The sequence below is a fragment of the Littorina saxatilis genome, linkage group LG11, assembly GCF_037325665.1.
Source record: "Littorina saxatilis isolate snail1 linkage group LG11, US_GU_Lsax_2.0, whole genome shotgun sequence".
Lineage (NCBI taxonomy): Eukaryota > Metazoa > Mollusca > Gastropoda > Littorinimorpha > Littorinidae > Littorina > Littorina saxatilis.
Window position 1 is genome coordinate 33992532 of NC_090255.1, and position 22123 is coordinate 34014654.

General features: G+C 42.3%; 1 protein-coding gene across 2 annotated transcripts; it reads left to right on the plus strand.

Annotated features, from left to right (window-relative positions):
* Positions 1 to 3284: 3284 nt before the first annotated feature.
* LOC138980295 (uncharacterized) lies at positions 3285 to 8298 on the plus strand. 2 transcript variants are annotated; one of them, XR_011460286.1, is made up of 2 exons: positions 3285 to 5990; positions 6842 to 8298. XR_011460286.1 is itself a non-coding variant. In XM_070353158.1 (2 exons), the coding sequence occupies exons 1-2, from the start codon at positions 3358 to 3360 to the stop codon at positions 5840 to 5842; spliced, it is 1047 nt and encodes a 348-aa protein (XP_070209259.1). In that variant the 5' UTR covers positions 3293 to 3357; the 3' UTR covers positions 5843 to 8273. The 2 variants fall into 2 exon arrangements, 1 of the variants encoding a protein (XP_070209259.1); XM_070353158.1 differs by having other exon boundaries at positions 3293 to 4400; positions 5839 to 8273.
* The last annotated feature ends 13825 nt before the right edge of the window (positions 8299 to 22123 follow it).

Below are 22123 nucleotides of genomic sequence, written 5' to 3' on the forward strand. Positions count from 1 at the left end.
TGTATGTGTGTCTGTCTGTCTGTCTGTCTGTTTGTCTGTGTGTGTGTGTGTGTGTGGGGGGGGGGGTGTTATAAATGAAACCAGCGTAATGCGTCGAGTGTTTTGCTGTGTGCGAGCATTATTTTGACACTTGCATGCTTGAATATTTTTCTGATCTTTGTTCCACGACTCTGCTGCCTTACCTTGAAGACGTGTGTGTGTACGTGTGTGTGTGTGTGTGTGTGTATGTGTGTGTGTGTGTGTGTGTGTGTGTGTGTGTGTATGTGTGTGTGTGTGTGTGTGTGTTTTCGGTAGGTGTACTTGTGTGGATGTATAAGTGTATTGATGGGTCACGACCAAACTACGCGACATCGACTTACATGTAAAACTGCTCCGTGTGCTGGATGCTTGAAACGTTATTTCTTAGTAAGTGTTGTTCTTGTTGTTGCTTCAAATGACTAAAAACAGTTGTTTTCTTTCCTCGTCATTTGTTTCATGTTGTATACACTCATGACCATTTCATCTCCGTTCATTTTGTCAACTTTTTTCCGACAGCCGCGTCAGCGATTTTGACAGGACCATGTCAAAATTGTGTCATGTTCATTCATTTTGTTTTTCTACTTTGTATAAAAACGTTTATGACCTGCTTTTCGCTATAGCTTTCCCCTGTTTTTCGCTCCTTAACCACTGTTATTCCCTTTTAGAGAGAGAGACCCGTTCACTGATGCTTGTCCCGTGCCTAGCTACCGATGCCCAGCCCTGGTTCTTCTTCTTCAAAGAAGTTGTAACCTAAATTTTGAATGCCTTTAGACATCGTTAATTTCAGATCCAGGGTTGGTTGTTTTTACGCAATATCGGCCAGGTGCTCGCAAAAATTGCTTTTTCTTGATCTTGACACCGTCCTGGTATATATGTTTTTAGTTTTTCACGGACAAAATGGTTTTCGAACAGCTCTCTTCATCTTTGTCCATGCATATTTCTTGTGTGTGTACTACGAGAAAAATATTGAATGTTTTAACTCCACACCCTTAAACCCCATACCCGACTCCAAATCGCAACCTTCCTATTTTAGTCAACCAATTGGAAGTAAGCGTTACGGGCATATGCTTTGGAACATTATATTCGTGCATAGTTTTGTGACACATGTTTTTGTCATTTTGCTGATGGTTTTATTGTCAGGAGATGTCCACCCAAACCCAGGCCCGCCTGGTAGAGAGCATGTTAAAGATACCTCTATTTTGCATATAAATGTACGTAGTTTGCGAAACAAGATTGATATTTTACAATGTGAAGTTAAAGAGCACGATATTGTGACTTTGTCAGAAACTTGGTTGTGTGACTCGATATCAAACGACAGTTTATGCCTCAAAGGATTTCATCCCCCAGTGCGTCTTGATAGGCCAGATGGATATGGAGGGGTAGCTGTTTATGTGAAAAACGATTTTATTTGCAAACCAAGGCCTGATTTGTTAATTCCAGGCCTTGAAGCAGTCTGGGTAGAAATGATATTTTTGGGTGTGAAGAGAAGCGAGATTGTGGTGTATAGACGGTGCCAGAGCACAGGTCATATGCATAACTAATGAGCGGAATGCCGTCTTCCCATTGGCCAGCCGGCCCAAGATCAGTCTCTCTGCCATTTCTGCATCTGCGGTAGCCAGTGCCAGACGTCCCAAACAACTGTGCGAAAATTTTCAACGTTTCAAGGATTTTGGAAAGAGAAGGTACACGTACTTTTACCTTGTTTTGTTTTGTTTTGTTGCTTGATTGTCGAGAGGGGCGATTGAGATCGAAACAGCGGTAATAGGCTCGAGTGGGGCCAATTAGTTGTCTGCAAGGAAAGTTTGGAGTTTGGGAAACTGGGAGACAGCGTGGCACCGTAGGCAGAAACACGGGGTTTCACGTTTGCCGGGAGTGACACTCGAAGGAACGAGGGTGATAGATAGGTAGACGGTGATGGTACAATTAGCTGACAGCCGTCAGTAAAAGTGTTCAGGGAGAAAAGAAGACAGTATCATCTTCTCCTGGCATTAAAATTGGTCCGAGCAGTGGCAACGCGAATCGCTCGGTCACGTGACTAGTTTCTTTGTGAAGAAAGACGGCGGGAGCGAAAATGTTTACAAGTTGTGCGGTGGTCGGGCACTCTTTCACGTGGAGGTTTCAGCGATTTGTGAACACAGATGAGGGGGTGCGGCCAGATTTAGGTTTTGATGGTTTTGAGCAGATATTCGATGGGAGAGGGGGCCGAAAAATAAGCGACGTTGAATCAATGCTAGAACAGAACAGGGCCATTTTCACCCGGAAAAAATGGGGAGTGATAGTGCTAATGGTGGGGGACAATAATATTGTTCCCGGAACGACACCGAATAAAGTGTTTCGTGAGCTGTGGCATCTGTGTGTGAGGGTGCAAACATTGGCAAACTCAGTAGTGGTGGTGTCAGGGATGACACAGAGATACAGTGGCTGGGGGGGTTTCAATGACATAGCCAGGGAGGTGAATAGGCTTCTTCATCAACAGCTGAAAACGGCACACAGGATAGTGGGTTTGTTCCCCCACTACGTGGCTTTCCCTCCAGCAGAGAAGTTTGCTCAGTATCAGAAACATTTTTTAGCAGATGGGATTCATCTGTCAGGGTCGGGGCACATGCTACTGTACAGAGCACTGAGAAAAGTTCTGTTGGACAGTCGGCATATAGACCAATGAGGTAAGAAGGTGTTGTGGTTGTTCAGCGGGTGAGAGGGAAGTGGGGGCTAATAGTGATAGCCGGTATCCTCTCGTGCTGATGGCAGAACCACAATAAGGGTAGATGCAGCACGGACGGGGTACCAAGGTTTATTCCCAGACTGAAGTGGTTGGGTTCTACCGAAGACGCCAGACGCAGAGCTTTGATGCCGGGAGTGGAATAGGATGGGGTATCCTTTCCAGCTTTTGGAGTGACGTCATTGTTGGTTCTGGTTTGGTAGAACCGGTTGTGACTTCATGGGGAATGTGTATTGGTACAGCCCGTGCTGCATGATCAGATTGACAGTGTTTTCTTAGGTGTACTCTCGTGCTGAGGGCAGAACCACAATAGGAGTGTAGATGCAGCACGAACGGGGTACCAAGGTTTATTCCCAGACTGAAGTGGTTGGGTTCTACCGAAGACGCCAGACGCAGAGCTTTGATGCCGGGAGTGGAATAGGAGGGAATATCTTTTCCAGCTTCTGGAGTGACGTCATTGTTGGTTCTGGTTTGGTAGAACCGGTTGTGACTTCATGGGGAATGTTTTATTGGTACAGCCCGTGCTGCATATATATAAAAAAAAAAAAAAAAAAAAAAAAAAAAAAAAAAAAAAAAAAAAATAGGCCCCTGATGCTTAGTGGCCTTTGAAATGTTTCAGGATGTCGAAGCGTCCAACCAAGCGACCGGGGCGTCCCTCAAAGCAGCCCCCGAAGAGGTTTCGAGACGAGGAGGCTGAAGGAGAGGACGAAATGGGCGTGAAGGAGTCGCTAACCCAGCTCCTTGCTGAGCAGAAGGCCCTGAGGAAGGAGATTGCGGAGATTCGGGCCGCCAAGACGCCGGCGCCTGAGGCATCGCCCGCAGGATCGACCACCTCTACGGGTGGAAAATCCAACTCAGGCATGGCTGGGCACTCTGGACACTCCGGTGAGCAATCTAACACTAGCGGTACACAGGCGTGGGCAACCGGCAACCAGAAAATGTTGCCCATTGACCTACACGTGCCAAAGACAATAAAGGAAAAGATCTGGAGCGGTGTGGCGGTTAGGTTCGCAATACTCCTGCCCGCGGACCCGAAGGAAATGCTGGAGGAGGACTCGGATGAGGACGATGAAGACAAAAAGAAGAAGAAGAAGAAGAAAGAAAAGAAACTGTTAACCTTCACAGAGTGGGTGAAGGCCTGGAACATTTATACCACTATACTACAGGACAGAGCGAAAGAGGTACACAGGGGCCTGGGTGCCCACTTTGCTCGGGTGTGTACCCTGCATGAGCTGCAGGGCAATTGGCGGGACTATGACTACCGCTACCGGCTCGCAATTGCTGCAGGAGAAAGGGCATGGGGGGACAGCGACGCGGACCTGTTCGCCACCACCCGCTTAGAGCCTGCCACCCAGACCCATGACGGGGGAAAGAAGAAGCCGCAAGGGGCGCAGGGGGGAAGACTGGAAGTGGAAACCCAGCCAAAGTGGGGGGCTTCTGCTTCCAGTTCAATGAACAGGGGTCTTGCAGCCGCCCCAATTGTGGCTTCAAGCACTTTTGCTCGCAGTGTGGGGGGCAACACGCAATCCGAAAATGCAGCGCCAAAGGGCACCCCTTTCGAGCGGGACGGGGGGGAAAAGAAGCAGGAGAAGGAAAGAAATGAAGACTGGGGCACGGGGGCCACGCCAGTGAAGGCGGACAAGCTGGAAAAGTGGCTGGAAGGGTACGATCCACAGAAGAAGCGGGCTTTAATACAGGGATTCAGAGAGGGTTTCCGGGTAGGGTTCACAGGAGCCCCAAATAGTGTAGTTCAGAAGAACCTGAAGTCAGCAGAAGAAATGCCAGAAGTAGTAGAAGCGCACATAAAGAAGGAAATAGAAGAGGGGAGGTTAGTAGGTCCCTTTAGGCATATTCCTTTTACTCAGTTCCAATGTTCTCCAATCGGCTTGGTAGAGAAAAAGACGAAAGGAAAGTATAGGATGATACATCATCTATCTCACCCGAAGGGGGCATCCATAAATGATTTCATAGAGGAAGACATGGCCACAGTGTCATATGCCAATGTGCAAGATGCAGTACAGTTAGTGCAGACAGTAGGAAATACAGCATTTATGGCAAAAACTGATGTGGAGAAAGCTTTTAGGTTGTTGCCTATTCACCCTAGTGACCAAAACCTCTTCGTACTGAGCTGGCAAGGAAGTTTTTATGTTGATCTTTCGCTTCAGATGGGTTGTTCTTCGTCTTGTCACTTGTTCGAAGAACTAGGCACGGCTTTGGAGTGGATTGCTGTTCAGAAGCTAGGGATACCATTAGTGCACTACCTGGATGATTTTTTCCTTGCGGCAGTATCGAAGCAGCTAGGCAAAGAATACCTAGACAAATTTCTGGGTTTGTGTGAGGAAATAGGAGTTCCCATGGCACCTGATAAGACGGAGGGCCCAGAGACGAGGTTGACATTCCTGGGAATAGAGATAGACACAATCGAAAGAGAAATTCGGCTGCCGGTGGAAAAACTCACGAAGTGTGCCCAAGAAATACAGAACCTACTACAAAAGAAGAAAGCAACAGTGAAGGAAATTCAGTCGGTCATAGGGTTGCTGAACTTTGCTTGCCAGGCAGTGGTGCCAGGGAGGGCGTTCTTGAGGAGATTGATCGACTTGATTAGAGGCATACGCTCTCAGCTATTCTTCGTGAGGCTGAACCAAGGGGTGAAAGAGGATTTGAAGACTTGGCTAACTTTTCTGCAGTCATTTAACGGGAAGTGCTTTTTTCTCATGAACAAGGAAGTATCCTCAGAAGAGCTGGATTTAGTGACGGATGCATCCGGGGCAGTGGGATACGGGGCTTTGTTCGGTAGGCAGTGGTTTCAGGGTAGGTGGTCCGACTGGTGGCGACTCCAAAATATCACCCTACTGGAATTGTATCCTATCGTTTTGGCTCTGGAGACATGGGCGCTGGCCTTTCAGAACAAATACTTAGTCATTCATACAGATAATTTAGATTTAGTATCCGTAATTACTAAGCAGACATCAAAAGAACCCCTGGTGATGATTCTGGTGAGACAATTGGTCTTGTGCTGTTTACGGAACAATATTGTTGTCCGAGCACAACACATTGCGGGTGTTGACAATGCAATTGCTGATGCGCTGTCTCGTTTTCAGATGACGAGGTTCCGGCAATTGTGTCCACATGCAGAGCCACTTCCGGTTGGGATTTCACCTCTGCCAGAACAATTGGGGGGGATAGGCGACTAGGAGAGCTGTTGACAGCCTCGTACGCCAAAGGGACACAACAAGCATATAGAAGGACCTGGGTGAGCGTGACTAGTTTTTTGAAACAGAGAGGGTTTTCTACTTCCTTGCCAATGAGCACTGCAGCGGTGTGTCTGTACATTGGTTCGTTGCATGAGGAAGGGAAGGCGGCTTCAACGGTGATGTCCGCAGTTTCAGCAATCAGTTGCGTCCATAAATTGAATGGGTTAGGGGATCCCACTATTGATTATACTGTCAAAAGACTACTGCAGGGGTGCAAAAGGGTGGGTGACAAAGGGAAGGATACAAGGTTGCCCATTACTGTCCCTATCCTTAACTCAATTATGGAGAAGAGCGAGGTGGCCATTGGGGAGAACTACGAGAAGATACGTTTCCGGGCTATGTGCACCTTGGCCTTTCACTCATTATTGCGGGTGGGGGAAATGGCGGTATCCCGGGAACCAGAAAACGTATTGCATAGGGGAGATGTCCGACTGGACGGACAGGCATTGACCATAACGTTCCGCAATTTCAAATCTAGCGCAAAACCAGTTACCCATACCGTAGAGAAAGCCAAGGCAGGCGTCCCATGCGCGGTAGAGGCCATGCGGGCCTACATGAGCATTCGTGGGAACGCAACGGGGCCGTTGTTCCGAGCTATGTCGGGGGCACCCATAACGGCCAGGGAATTCAACGAGCAACTACAGTTGGTTTTCCAATTTTGTGGCCTGCCCAAACAGAACTTCAAATCGCATAGCTTTAGGATTGGGGGTGCCTCCCACATGGCTCGGAACGGGGCATCGGACGCTCAAATCCGTCAGGCGGGCAGATGGTCTTCTAACGCTTTCTTGTCTTACATCAGGGTGCACAACTGGTAGATCAGGTAAAACGTAGGGCTTCTCTCTGTGTGCAGTGCAACAGAAAGGGGGAGGTCAGGCACATGTCTGCGTGCAGTGCAGCAGAACATTAACATGGGATCACAGGTGTGCAGTGCAGCCTGGGATTATAAGAAAGTGTGCAGTGCAACTTTCCGAGAAAGGTCGATTTTGATTGGTGGCGGTACCTGATGTGAGTCATCAGGTGGTGGCGCGTACCGCCGGATTGGTGGTGAATGACAGACATTATGTATTTAATCGATGTGCTTTAATTGGGCTAAAACACAATGTTTATTGTTTTTTAGAGTTGCCAATATAAGTTTTTTGATGATGGTCTAATGAGCGGATGCAGAAAGCGGTAGATAAAGGGAAGTAACCCGGTGACCAGTCTAGTAAAATTTGACAGCTTGTTGGTGAAGCTGGAAACAAGAACAAAAAACAGTAAGCTAATACATAGTGGACAATGCCATCTATGATGTGTAAGACAATTTTTGTTCTTGGTGAATTTATGCAAATGTACAACCCAATGTATATGATTATGTCAATCATAGTTTTTGTGGAATTTATGAAAATATTCCACTGATTTTGTATGCATTATCTGCGCTGAAAATGAACGACCTGTGGTGTCGACCAATAAACATTTTCAGCGTAAACTGGCAATGAACGTTTCATGTGGTTGTGGTGGTGACTGTGGCGCTGGCTGGCGCTGGCTGATTGTCCGGTTTCGGAAAACTTTTTATCTTAAATTCTTGTCTATCCTCGCACATCTGAACATGCAAAAATGATTTTATGCACAGCATAAATGATATTTTTGGGTGTGAAGAGAAGCGAGATTGTGGTGTATAGACGGTGCCAGAGCACAGGTCATATGCATAACTAATGAGCGGAATGCCGTCTTCCCATTGGCCAGCCGGCCCAAGATCAGTCTCTCTGCCATTTCTGCATCTGCGGTAGCCAGTGCCAGACGTCCCAAACAACTGTGCGAAAATTTTCAACCCCACCGCCATCCCCTTACTCCACCATAACGTAGTTGTGTGGGCGCGTACCGCCGGATTGGTGGTGAATGACAGACATTATGTATTTAATCGATGTGCTTTAATTGGGCTAAAACACAATGTTTATTGTTTTTTAGAGTTGCCAATATAAGTTTTTTGATGATGGTCTAATGAGCGGATGCAGAAAGCGGTAGATAAAGGGAAGTAACCCGGTGACCAGTCTAGTAAAATTTGACAGCTTGTTGGTGAAGCTGGAAACAAGAACAAAAAACAGTAAGCTAATACATAGTGGACAATGCCATCTATGATGTGTAAGACAATTTTTGTTCTTGGTGAATTTATGCAAATGTACAACCCAATGTATATGATTATGTCAATCATAGTTTTTGTGGAATTTATGAAAATATTCCACTGATTTTGTATGCATTATCTGCGCTGAAAATGAACGACCTGTGGTGTCGACCAATAAACATTTTCAGCGTAAACTGGCAATGAACGTTTCATGTGGTTGTGGTGGTGACTGTGGCGCTGGCTGGCGCTGGCTGATTGTCCGGTTTCGGAAAACTTTTTATCTTAAATTCTTGTCTATCCTCGCACATCTGAACATGCAAAAATGATTTTATGCACAGCATAAACTAAATTATTGCAAGAAACTGTGCTGGTTGGTTCATTTTACCGACCACCAGACTCTCGAATTGATTATTGGCACTTGGTTGACGAGTCTGTAAAGCAAGTAATGAGAACACCACATAAATTTCTAATTCTTGGAGACTTTAACGAAGATTTTTTGAATAATCCATCTCCCCACTTTCTTAATTTAATACAAAAAAACAATCTGCACCAGCTCGTTACTGAACCCACACGTATTACAGAAACTAAATCCTCATGCATCGATCTGATCCTGACCACGAGTATAAACTTAATCAGTGAAGTTGTAGTGTTACCCCCCATTTGTAGTGACCATTCTGTGCCATGTGTAAAATTAACGTCACAGAGACTAAAGAAAGGTCAGTTCAAAAGGACTATATATAATTATGCCAAGTTAGATGTTGATACATTTTTGTTTGAATTGAACAAAATTGATCTTTTGAACACAGTTTTAAATGCGTCCATTGACGAAGCTGCTGCCTTGTTTTCTGAACATTTATTCCGTGTTGCAAAAACATGTATGCCTGTTAAGATAATAACAGTACGTGAAGATGATGCCCCATGGATGACTGAACATATTCTACAATTACGAAACGCAAAAAATTGTATACATCAAGTTGCTAAGCGCTTAAATACACCTGAGCAGTGGGCATTATTCCGCCTGACTAGAAATCAGTATACAGATGAAATTCGTAAAAGAAAAAGAGATTATTTTCTAGAACTTGATGAGAGGATAAATTGTAAACAGAACTTCGGAAGCAAAAATTGGTGGCAACTTGTTAATTCCTTCTTGAAGAAAAAAGGTGTTGCATGTAACGAAATTCCACCGCTAGAAGATAATGGAAAAATTATTGATAACATTTGTGAAAAAACGATTTTGTTTAATAATTATTTTGAAAGCCAGTCTAAAGTTGAAAATCCAGACGATCCCCTGCCCGAGGCAAATTGGTGTAATACATCTTTATCGACTTTTGAATTAACAGAAGCTGAAGTTGTCCAAGTGTTAAGGAATTTAAATTTATCCAAGGCCGTGGGCCCTGACGGAATACATAATAAATTGCTTGTAGATGGATTACCTGTTATCGTTCCACCGCTTACAGTTCTCTTTAACAGATCCTTGTCTGAGGGTATTTTTCCAGTTGTCTGGAAAACTGCTCACATTACGCCCATTTTTAAGAAAGGCGATAGGAGTGCTTGTTCCAACTACCGTCCAATCTCTTTGCTGAGTTGTATTGGGAAGGTGCTTGAAAAATGTATACAAATCCGTGTGTTTGGTTATTTGAAAAATTATGATTTGATTACACACTGCCAATCTGGTTTTATTGCTGGTGATTCGACTGTTTATCAACTATTGAGTATATATGATGATTTTTGTGTTGCACTTGATAAAAACATTATGTCACAGGCAATATTTTTTGATGTATCCAAAGCTTTTGATAAAGTCTGGCATCGCGGTCTGCTCCACAAGCTTGAGGCGATAGGTATAAGAGGTCCCTTGCTTGTTTGGTTTGAACATTACTTGAGCGATCGCAGACAAGCAGTAGTATTGAAAGGAACCAAATCAAGTTATGCTACCCCTTCTGCTGGTGTCCCTCAGGGTTCTGTCTTAGGACCTCTTTTATTTCTCATTTATATTAACGATATTGGTGTTGGTCTTGAATCAGTGTTGAAACTCTTTGCAGACGATACGAGTATGTACTTAAGTTTAGATAACGATGATGTACGAGCAGAGATTTTGAATTCTGATTTGGATAAAATTCGCACATGGGCTTCTAAATGGAAAGTCACTTTTAATTGTCAAAAGACAGAATTGTTGGACATTTGTAGGCTACAAAATGTTTTACTTCCACCATTGTATTTCGAAGATGCACACCTAGCTGATGTTGAAAATCACAAGCACCTTGGCGTCATTCTACAAGGTAATTGTAAATGGGATTCCCACATAAGAAGTCTAATTGCTAAATGTAGAAAGTCAATTGCGTGTTTTGGTTTATTCAAGCATCGTTTAAACAGAAAATCACTTGAAGTTATATATAAATCCTTTATGTTACCATTGTTTGATTATGCGGACGTTATCTGGGATAACTGTACACAGTGTTTGGCAGACGAGTTGGAGACATTGCATCTCGATGCAATCCGAATCATTGTAGGTGCAGTACGTGGCACAAGCCACCAAAAACTGTATAACGAATCGGGTTTTGTGCCCCTGAAAGAAAGGCGACGTCGTCATAAACTTTTGCTGTATTATAAAATTGTAAATCGTTTAACCCCAGAATATTTATATTCCAAACTGCCGGTCCTGGTTTCCGATGTAAATCCTTACCACAGACGACGCCCTCTTGAACGTAAGTTTCCATTGTGCAGAAGTGAGTTATATAAATCTTCATTTTTTCCTTCAACGACAGCTTTGTGGAATAATCTTCCAGAAAATATACAACAAACGCAGTCAGTTGGTGAATTTAAAAGGTATTTGACCGATGGAGATGTTGTTGTTCCACCGTATTATTATTTAGGCAACCGCCAGGGACAGGTACTTCACAGCAGGTTGAGATTAAACATGAGCGATTTGCAACAAGACTTAGTTAACCGACACCTCTCTGATAATCTAGAATGTACGTGTGGAGCATGCCCGGAAGATTCTGAACATTTCTTATTACACTGTCCAAAATTTAAAGAACATAGAACCATTTTATTCAATAGTCTGCCAACACACGTTCTGGACTGCAAAACACTCTTGTTTGGAAATACTGATTTAACTATATCTTTGAACACGAAAATATTCTCTGTTGTACAAGACTATGTTATGTTAACTAATCGCTTCGGCTGATATTATATTAACTGTGCAATTGATGTAGCCAGGCATTCTCTCCCTCCCTCTCTCTCTCTCTCTCTCTCCCTCTCCCTCTCTCTCTCTCTCTCTCTCTCTCTCTCTCTCTCTCTCTCTCTCTCTCTCTCTTTACCCTATTTGTATAAAATATAATTAAAGATTATCAAGATAAGTGTTGAAGCTATCATTTGTTCGCCATGTTTTGCTATCTGAATGTGTATTGATTATAAGTTCAAGAACGTGTCCATAAGCAATCTGCTTGTTAACGTTCTCAATGTTGTTATTGTTTGAAACGTGTGTATGAGAATTTGAATAAACACGCTTAAACCAACTACCGTTCACTTTTAGAACAGAGTGCAATTCTTTTATTTTTGGACAACAACACTGTTGGGGTTGATGTACAAAATTGATGGTTGACTGATCAAAAGATCAAAATATTGTGTGCGATAAAAACAAAAAGCAAGTCTGTTCCTTTAAACCTTTCGTTTAACCAGCAGGTGACATTGTGGCATGGGACGGCCCCCGTTTGACCACCCAGGCTCTCCCTCGCCCACTTTGTCCCCGCAAGCTTTTTTGCTACCTTTTCTATATGGATGCACTGTCAATAAAATGTTTTGAGGCGAATTTGTCGTTTGCTTTCAAAAATAAGATAGTTAATTATCAGATCACCTTTGTGAAGGAGATACTAAAAACCGCACATAATTATTCAAAAAAAGTCGGATGCTTGGCGACAACTGCCGCTCCGACTGAAGGGCTATTTACTAAAAAGGAAGGTGGGGGGGCGGGGGTCCTGGGGAGAGGTGGAGGGATGGTGGGCAAAATGGGACAGAGCCGATACGATTACGATGTGAAGGGGGAGGGGGGCGCAGCAGCAGCAGTTCGTATGCACATGGTGGTCAGTAACTTTAGTAACACAAATCGACGTTTGATTTTAATCCCACACAGATGTGTTAATTTTTCTTTTGTTATTTTCTTTTTTTCTGTCAGAAGAAAATGTATGAATGAAAAACGTGACAGGCTGGATAAAATGTATCTGAGGGAAACGTTATTTCTTTCAGGGTCCGCCTTTTTAAAAAAAAAAGCAGTGTTTAATTTTAACTTGATTTCATATACATTAATTTAAATCAGAAACGAAGAAAATATCGTAACACCGCAATATAACAGTGTCACAGAACCGTGAAACAATTCCGCGAAAACATTCTCTCAATGCTGACAATGTCTTGGTGCGTGGTTCTCACATGTGGTGTCCAGTTGTCCAGCTTAGCTAATTTAAATTCCGCGTGTGATGTTTTAAGTGGGCCTATTGGGACGAAGCTGAGTAGATTCGGGGTGCGAAAATCAGCAGATTCCACGATTTTATGATCCGCAGCAGAGACTGTCAAGTGCTCTTACCGTGCAAGACGTGACCAGTCGGTCGGATTGAGTCCAGGTGTGATTTTTCGCGTTCTACTTACAGGCGTTTTATCTCAGCTGATAACTCCTTGCCAAATGGTGGCGAAAACTCTCAATGAAAAGTGACATCGCATGCGTTGGGAAGACCGTGGGAAAATATTGAGACCTCAGAATATGGTCCTTTTAATTAGAGACGATTGACCAAAGCAAAAATAATACGACAACACATCATAGTGTGTGTGTTTTTGCACGCGGTCTGTTTCTCATAAGGCACGCAATAAGCACACCCCGGTCGTAAGGGAAAATAGCCTAATATGGACAACTGCCTGATATGGACCACCTCCAGTTCTGACAAACTAACGGTGCTATAGGTCTCAAAACAATTGTATTCGATGTATTCACCCTCTCTGGATAACTTGCACATATATATATAACATCAGAAATTGTGAAAGAAACAATTGAAAGTCAGCAGAGACTTTCTTCCGAGATTTGTTAAAATCTCTTAGCAGAGTAAGAGAGAGAGAAAAACAAGTATCCCTTCACAGACATTGGGAGCATCAGACCCTCCTCAGGGGGGACCCAGACTTACAAAGCAAAGTCCCTTTGTGGGGGACGTATCACAAGGAAGTCTAGTCCTGAGGAGGACCATTGTTTTTGTACCTAGACCAGACACGTGTTTCGACACTATTGAATTATCAATCAATCAATCAATCAATCAATGAGGCTTATATCGCGCATATTCCGTGGGTACAGTTCTAGGCGCTCTGCAGTGATGCCGTGTGAGATGAAATTTTATACGGCCAGTAATTGCAGCCATTTCGGCGCATATTTACCTTTCACGGCCTATTATTCCAAGTCACACGGGTATAGGTAGACAATTATTAACTGTGCCAAAGCAATTTTGCCAGGAAAGACCCTTTTGTCAATCGTGGGATCTTTAACGTGCACACCCAATGTAGTGTACACGGGGGGGGGGGGGGGGGGGGGGGGGGGGGGAGTTCGGACACCGAAGAGAGTCTGCACACAAAGTTGACTCTGAAATAAATTTCCGCCGAACCTGGGATCGAACTCACGCTGACAGCGGCCATCTGAATACAAATCCAGCGCGCTACCAACTGAGCTATATCCCCGCTATATATATATACAATATATATATATATATATAGAATGACGTCAATATAACTTTATATATATATATGCAGAAACACAAACCTTAAAACCGTCAGGCTTTTTTCGTTTGTGCACTTTTGGAGCGTTCACTCTAAATTTGACGCCTAGTAACGGATTAATTTCTGTTCACAACCAAGGCTGTTAATTATCACACACACATTTCTACATATGACAGCAAAGACCGTATTTGTTACATTTTAGCAGTGTTGACCCCGAGTTTCTACTGCAAAACAAAAAAACAAAAAAATACAGCAACATCTCAAAGTACGTGTGTGTCGCCTAATATTGACCACCATCAACTCAACTGAGAACATAAACGGTAAAGGCTAATTTGATTAATTCAGATTGGTGAAAATAACCTATGACTAGTCCTCGAGCTTTCAAAAAAAAAATCATTTCATTTTCATTTTCATTACTTTATTGTCCCATCACTGGGAAATTCGGGTCGCTTCCTCTGAGTGGAAAGCTAGCAATCAATCAATCAATCAATGAGGCTTATATCGCGCATAATAATTTATTCCGTGGGTACAGTTCTAGGCGCTCTGCAGTGATGCCGTGTGAAATGAAATTTTATACGGCCAGTAACGGAGTCGCGCTACCCAGGCTTCTGCGTGTTAAGGTGTATTCAGCCACCTGCACTTATGGCAGAATGACCAAGGTCTTTTACGTGCCATTGCGGTGACACGGGGGTGGGACATGGCTTCCGTCTTTGGGTCTGCACATACAGTTGACCCGTGTCCGTCCCGGCCTGAAATCGAACCTGCGACCTTCCGATCACAAGTCCAGTGCTCTACCAACTGTTCTTCTTTTTGTAGACGTTGATAATGTCATTTACTTTCACTCTGTGTTCAATAAGTTTCTTTAGTTTGCTGTTGTACTTCAAATAATATTCTCAACAACCCGAAACAGATACATTTAAAGCATCTTTGAATTAATCTGACTTGCACACTAAGTTGTATTCTGTTATTTTGAGGTATAGGGGTCTTTTTACAGTGATTCGTGAAGGCCTCTTTACAGGTTCATAGTAGGCGCCCATGCTCCTAATATGGACCATTTGTCTGTATTTAATTGTTGCTGGATGTTTATCAAAGCTAATTCACTTTAATTAGGCCTAATGGTTAACATAAGAGAGAAGGACTACCAAACACAAAATAAAAACAAAATCTGATCTTTGGTGATTGAAATACAAATTCAGCATATCCTGAGTCCCGCTTCATACAGAAAAAAAGACAATTCTACATCGTAGATCGGCTCGCGAGAAAAAAAGAGATATTTAATCAATAATTAATGGAAAGAGCAAAGTCTACTCTCCGTGTGTGTAAAGTTTAAAGCCAATTGGATGATATTAGAAGCAAAACGACTTTTACAAAGCAACACAACCGATTTTTATTCAAGTAAAATCATGTACCTGTCATATGCGGATGACGAAATCGGCCGGTATTTTCACACTTCCACAAAAAACAAACCGCTGGATCAATGAACTTCATGCTTTTGGAAAAGTTAGCTAATTCATTCCTCTTTCAAACACAATAAACATATGAATAAAACAAGATTCGTTCTGGGCAAAATCTATTTCGAAAGTGTGCGACCCCCCCCCCCCCCCCCCCCCAACCCGATGTTTCGTTCAACCATTCAGTTTTCATAACTTGACCAATGTATTTATTTTCTGTAAGAAACTATCGTTTGGTTAGCAATTCACAGAAAGAAAATAACTTGGAAATGAATAATGTAGCAGCAGCTGTAGACTGCACAGTTGTGTTTTTAAGAGAGGCAACAGCCGATCATGCCGTGAAACAATTCGATTCACAGTTTCAGATCTGACCATGCTTTTACACGCAATAAGACAATCACTCTAGTTAGAAACTTGCTCAAATCAAAAGCTGGTTTGTGTTCTCTGTGCAGAGTTGATTTTGTAGGCGAAATTTAATTCGAAAGTGTGTGACCTTTCAACCGTCTGCGCGCCTTAAATCATTGCTCTGCATAGCTCTGCACTTGGCATGCTATTTTTAGCCGTGTACGGGCCGTTGCGTCCGTGTCGTGTCGTTCTCTGATGATAACGACATGGGCTGCCTCGTTCAAAATGTCAGGTTTCGTAACTCGACTAATGTCGTATTCTCTATAGAATAAAAAAAAAAAATTAAAAACCACCTACGTTAGATCAATACACAAAGAGAAAACACTTGGACATTATTATTGTAGCTCCAAGCCAATGGACCCATTTTAGTTGCTTCGATCAATGTTCCAAGTGCACAAGACTAAAGCATCCATGCATATGTAATGTAGTTTCTGTAATATCAAATTGTTCAGTTTAGTTGCTACTGGGTTGTGTTCTGCATTCAGTTCATAGCCTACATGTATACATGTTCTGCTGTAATGTTGCTGTTGCAATATATGCAAGTGCCAAGATTATGTCTTTGACGTGAATGTGGGGAATTTCATATTCGCATGCCTTTCATATTAAAGGCCCGCTCTGCTTTTACATGTGATAAGATCTTCCTTCCACTTGGTCACATTAAACAATCAGCACACTGCCTGATTGCTGTGGTGAGCCAATTCTTTTTATTAAATTTATATCCCCCAAAAGGCCAATGCCTTTTACAAAATTATTTCTTATAAAACAAAATACCAGCTTGCACAGACATTACCCAAGCAATTCCTTAATTGGAAGAGTGGTCTTATCCCATGTGACTATATCTTAGACGGTGATGAAAACTGTTTCATGAGACGGAGTGAGCCTTTAATCACTCTCAGTGAACTTCTTTTCCTGAGGTACTTGACTTACACTGTTGAGATGGATCAGTCTTATTAACATCTATGTTTTATTGACAATAAAAGCATGTGTTGTCTGGTATCTGTTATAAAACAAGTTTTAATGCTGATTACTGCAATTTAGTCAATGATAGTAATACGAACAAAAAGGATTTCTGATTTAGACACATTATTTTCATCGCAGTTGCGTTCTTCCATTTCCCGCCCGACAAAACCCCGACCCCCCCCCCCCCCCCCCCTAGCACCCGCCCGCCCGACCCCCCACCACCCACCCCACACTTACGATTCACTGACCCCAGCATCGGCAAAATCACGTGTGCGTGTGCTAGCAGCAACAAAGTCGCGATACCCCAAAGTCAAGGGATCTGTTAGATTGTTATGTCATTACTTTATTGTTCCATCGCTGAGAAATTCGGGTCCCTTTCTCACAGAGGAAAGCAAGCAGCAACAGAGTCGCGCTACTTCAAAGTCAAGGGATTTATTAGATTTGTTTTATTTCTGTTCATTACTTTATTGTCCCATCGCTCGAAAAGTCGAGTTTGGTTTCTTTGTTATGCTAAAAATTGTAATATTTTATCTATCGGGTCCAAGCCAACCCCCACCACCCAGCGTAGAGGCTCTAAACAATAAATACTATTAATAATAAAAGGCATGCATTACTTTGTGGAATGCGGTATTTTTACATTTTTACAAACTATCAAACAAACAAACACACGCACACACACACACAAACACACACACAAACAAACAAACAAACAAACAAACAAACAGACAGATTAATAAACAAGCAGACAGAGTACAACTTTTGCACCTCTGAATATACAAGGTTGTGATAACGGATGACAATTTGAGCGGGGGAGGGACAGAAAGAAAGAACTAATTGACGAGAAAGGGGGTAGGGGGGGCGGTATTTAGAACAGGTATCTTTTTTGTTTGCCTTCTACAGTGTATTGAGTTACAAGGAATGCTAGCTGTGTGTTTGTGTGTGTAAAGCCCGCTACTAACTACAGCCGAACCACGCCGAACTAGTTCGTCGAACTTTCGGCCTGGTTCGGCAACGTCATCAAATCAGGGGATTCCCCTATTTTTTGGTTGCAGCTGAAGGCTCGCGGTTCGCCCATACAATCCTGCAAACATTCGGCGCGTCATCGGCGAACTGACTTTTCACTGGTTGAATATTTGTGTATCTTCATCCTTGAAGAGTGACAATACTGGCGGCTATATCACTCTGATTAAAACCCCAGATGAAGCATGTGTTTGACATCTGTTCTCAACTCCCCCCCCCCCCCCCTTCCTTCCTCATTACATGGGTACCTCTCGAGATTGGCAGTGAAGTACTTTCGGTCTTATTATCATGGCCCACGCAGCTTCGAGTACACGAGTACACTTCACGCGGTCGGGTCGTGCTTGATTTGACCATCAACATTATCTTGTCAAGCACGTCGTAAAATAACTGTCGGTGAAAACTGTACAAGGCAGCTAGTATAATGTGTAAGTCGGCTAAGTTCAATGATATTTTAGGACACAGAAATTAATCACCTCGGCCTCTCCATGTACCGGAGGTGCGCCACAGTCATCAACGCCCAGGGAGGAGCAACACGCTATTGACTTCAACAGTCTTCAAACAGTGTTAAGTGGAACATGGCACGTCATGCTCTCATCCCAATACACTTTTCCGTATGGTTTTTGTATCGGTCAATTCATTTCCTTGTTATTGTTAACCAGAAATAATTAATTCGACATTAAAATTCATGGGTAACCCATCTTCACTGCAGCATTTGCGTTTCTTTTGCCTCTGAGTATAGTTCTCCCATGCGTTTAGTATTCACTGACACTGAAAGCCGAGAACATATGCTCGAAATTTAAGGAGAAAATACTGCGACGCATCGAAAATGAAAAGAGCGGGTACCGAAAACACTACGTGTCCATTATCACGCGTATAATACCAGTGGTACTGTTTTCATAAAATGTTCTTCCAGATCTGTATCAAAGCAGACTTACAGAGTTAGTCAACCCATCATGGTGTTGATATCACCGTATAATATGTCTATATAGCTATTATGATGAACACGTGGGGGAATTCGGGGGCATTGATTGGATGGGCTCTTCCGATTATCAAAGCATAATGCTACGGAAGTCGGCCATTTTTTCTCAATATCCAAAAGCATATTGACGAAAATGGCCGACTTTCTTATCTCGTAACTCCACACCGTAAATACCCCACTTCCCCTCTGAAGTATTGATGGCATAGTGTAGTCGTTTACAACTGAGGTTGAAAAATTCGCTTCATGACGAGACAAGCGATACCATTCACCCAAACTTCGCTGTCGTCTGCTCGCGTTGTACGGAGTAGCTGTTCTCTTCTTCTCCCCTTGTTGCATCCTAGATCTTCAGTTGTTTCTAGTTTTCCGTTGATGTTGGTTTAAACATAAGTTTATTTTAACAAAGGTTACAATCATGACATGTATACAAAGTTCACAGAAACAGCAACAAGCTAGAAGCTTATAGTGGTGTTCCTGCATGACATTACAACATAAGGCGGTAACGGGTGAAAAATGTGTCTCAATAAACCAAATCTATTAATAACGTAATGAACGTTGCATAATGATTATAAAGAAAGACAGTAAAGGAAGGAAGGAGGGAAAGAAGATGAATAAAAGAAGAGGGATGGGTAGGAGATGTGCAGAAGTTTAAGTTGTTGTCCGGCTTGTAGAGCATTTATTCTGACTTACCCAAAGCGGCCTGAACGTTCAATGAACGAGTGTACGGTGGAAAAAATTTTCCTGTTCAAATCTAAAGAATACTGTCTGTCTCCGTTTAAAAGGTGGGGGAGGTGAATTGTGTGATTAGGGAGGGTATGTATAGTTTCTTGACGTGCTTCGCGATAATTTGGACAATCGAATATGAAGTGTTGTACGGATTCGGACGGGAATCCACAGTCACAAGATGCATCTGTAGCAACGTGACGTCTCACTAGATCGTTATTGAGATCACTTATATATAACCTGAGCTTACAGTGAATTATTTGTGACATGCGATCTCCAGAATAAAAGTAACACGGCGGACTTAAATCGTTTTTTGACAAAAAGTGCTTAAATTCACTTAGGGAATCACTAAGTTTTATATAGTCTGGTAAAGAATTCCAGAGTTGTGTAGTAGATGGGAGAAATGAGTTTCTATATAATTCAGTTTTAAACGATGGAACTTTCCTGTCTAGAGGTCTGCGCCGGTGATATGGGTTATTAGTTGATATCAATGGTGGCAATATCGCTAATAAGTAGTTTGGCACCTTGCGGTGAACGATCTTGTGAAATAATATCAATTTATGACGTTTTCGCCTCTCTAGTAATGAAATAAAGCCTGACTCATCGTACAATTTTTGATGGCTTGTACCGCGGACTGCTCCAACAATGGTTCGAATTGCATCTAAGTGAATACTTTCGAGCTCGGTGGCTAAATCCTTAGGGCAGTTGTCCCAGAGAACATCAGCATAATCAAAATGTGGCAATATGAAGGATTTATACATTGTTTCTAAAGCTTTTCTGCCTAGTCTATATTTATAAGATCGTAAGCAAGCTACTAGCGTACGGCATTTTGCTATAACAGATTTAATATGTAACTCCCACTTACCGTTATTCTGAATAATAATACCAAGATGTTTATGACTTTCAGTTTCTTGTAAAATTGTGCCACCAAAGTTCAAAGGGATGTAATCTGGATTTCTTTTCCTGCTTATATTCAGAAGTTTTGTTTTACTTTGATTAAATTTAACTTTCCACTGACTAGCCCACTGGTCGATTTTTTCAAGATCTGAGTTAAAAATATCTGTTCGCATCTGAGAATTTTCCAGGCTTAAATACATACTTGTATCGTCGGCAAACAGTTTAATAATGGATTCAACGTTATCAACTATGTCGTTAATGTAAACCAGAAAAAGGAGAGGTCCTAGAATAGAGCCTTGTGGAACGCCTGTTTGCACAGGTAAGTAGCTAGACATACTTCCTTTAAGCACCACTGCTTGTTTTCGATCAGTTAAATAGTTTTGCAACCAATTAAACATCTGACCTCGAATCCCTAGTGCAAATAACTTTCTCAAAAGACCTTTGTGCCAGACTCTGTCAAATGCTTTGGAAATGTCGAAAAAGATTGCCTGGACAGTAATGCTGTCGTCGAGTGACTTGCAAAAGTCGTTATATAGGCATGTTAACTGGTACACAGTGGAGTCACCGGGAATAAAACCAGACTGGGAAGGTGTGATTATGTTATTCGATACAAAATAATCAAACACATGTTTCTGAACACATTTTTCAAGGACTTTACCTACGCAGCTTAAGAGTGAGATGGGACGATAATTTGAACAGTCTCCTTTATCCCCCTTTTTAAATATCGGTGTTATGTGTGCTGTTTTCCATATGCTTGGAAATACACCCTCATTTAATGATCTTGTAAATAAAATAGATAGAGGTTCTGCTATTATAGGTAAACTTGCAATAAGAATCTTATTATGAATTTTATCAGGCCCGACAGCTTTAGATGTATCAAGACTTTCTATTACACTTTTCACTTCTTCAGAAGTCACGACCATATCGTCGACAAAAAACTCAGCATTATCTATATCGGGAACATTATCGTCTGTGTCGTTTATTTCTGATTGTTTAACAAAAGACATATTAAATAATTCAGCCTTTTCCTGGTCTTCAAAATAGGTTTTACAATCAACTGTTAGTGGCGGGATTTCGTTTTGGTCAGAGCCTTTCTTTGCCATAAACCTGTTAACTAACTTCCACCACTGCTTCTGACCAAATTTCTTTGGATCAGATACGGACCGGTCAAGTTCCTCTAAATATTGTTTCTTTCGCGTTCGAATAGCATCTGTGTATTGGTTCCTTATCTTACGAAAGAGTTCCCAAGCTTGTGGTGTGTCTACATGCACAGCAATAGTATGAATAAATCTTTTTCGGTCTTTTAATTTCAAAATATATGATGTGATCCAGGGTGTGTCTCCCTCCCGAATGGTGACTTCCTTGACAGGCAAGCAGGTTTTCACGATCGAATACAACTGCTCCGAAAAAAGAGAAGCTGCGGTATGAATATCTTCTAAAGTCACTATGTTTGACCAATCAATTTTCTGTAACTCAACTATTAACTTTTGACCGTCTAGTTTGCTATAATCTAAAATTGTTCTTTTTGAGTGTGATCTTTTCTTCAAATGATGCTTTAAATAAACGACTGGTACGGAGTGATCACTACAAATGGGAGGAATAACTTCTACTTTATCAACAATGTCAGTGCTTGGGGTAATAATCAGGTCGATACAGGTGGACGTATCTTCAGTTATCCGTGTGGGACTTGTCACTAGTTGCTTTAAGCTATTCAGATACAAAATGTCTGTGAGTTGCTTTGGTGGGTTGTCATTAAAATCGGAATTAAAATCACCAAGAATTATGAATTTGTGAGGGGTGGCCATAACTTGTTTAATAGAAGAATCGATCAGTTGCCAATAAGCAACAGGGGCACTA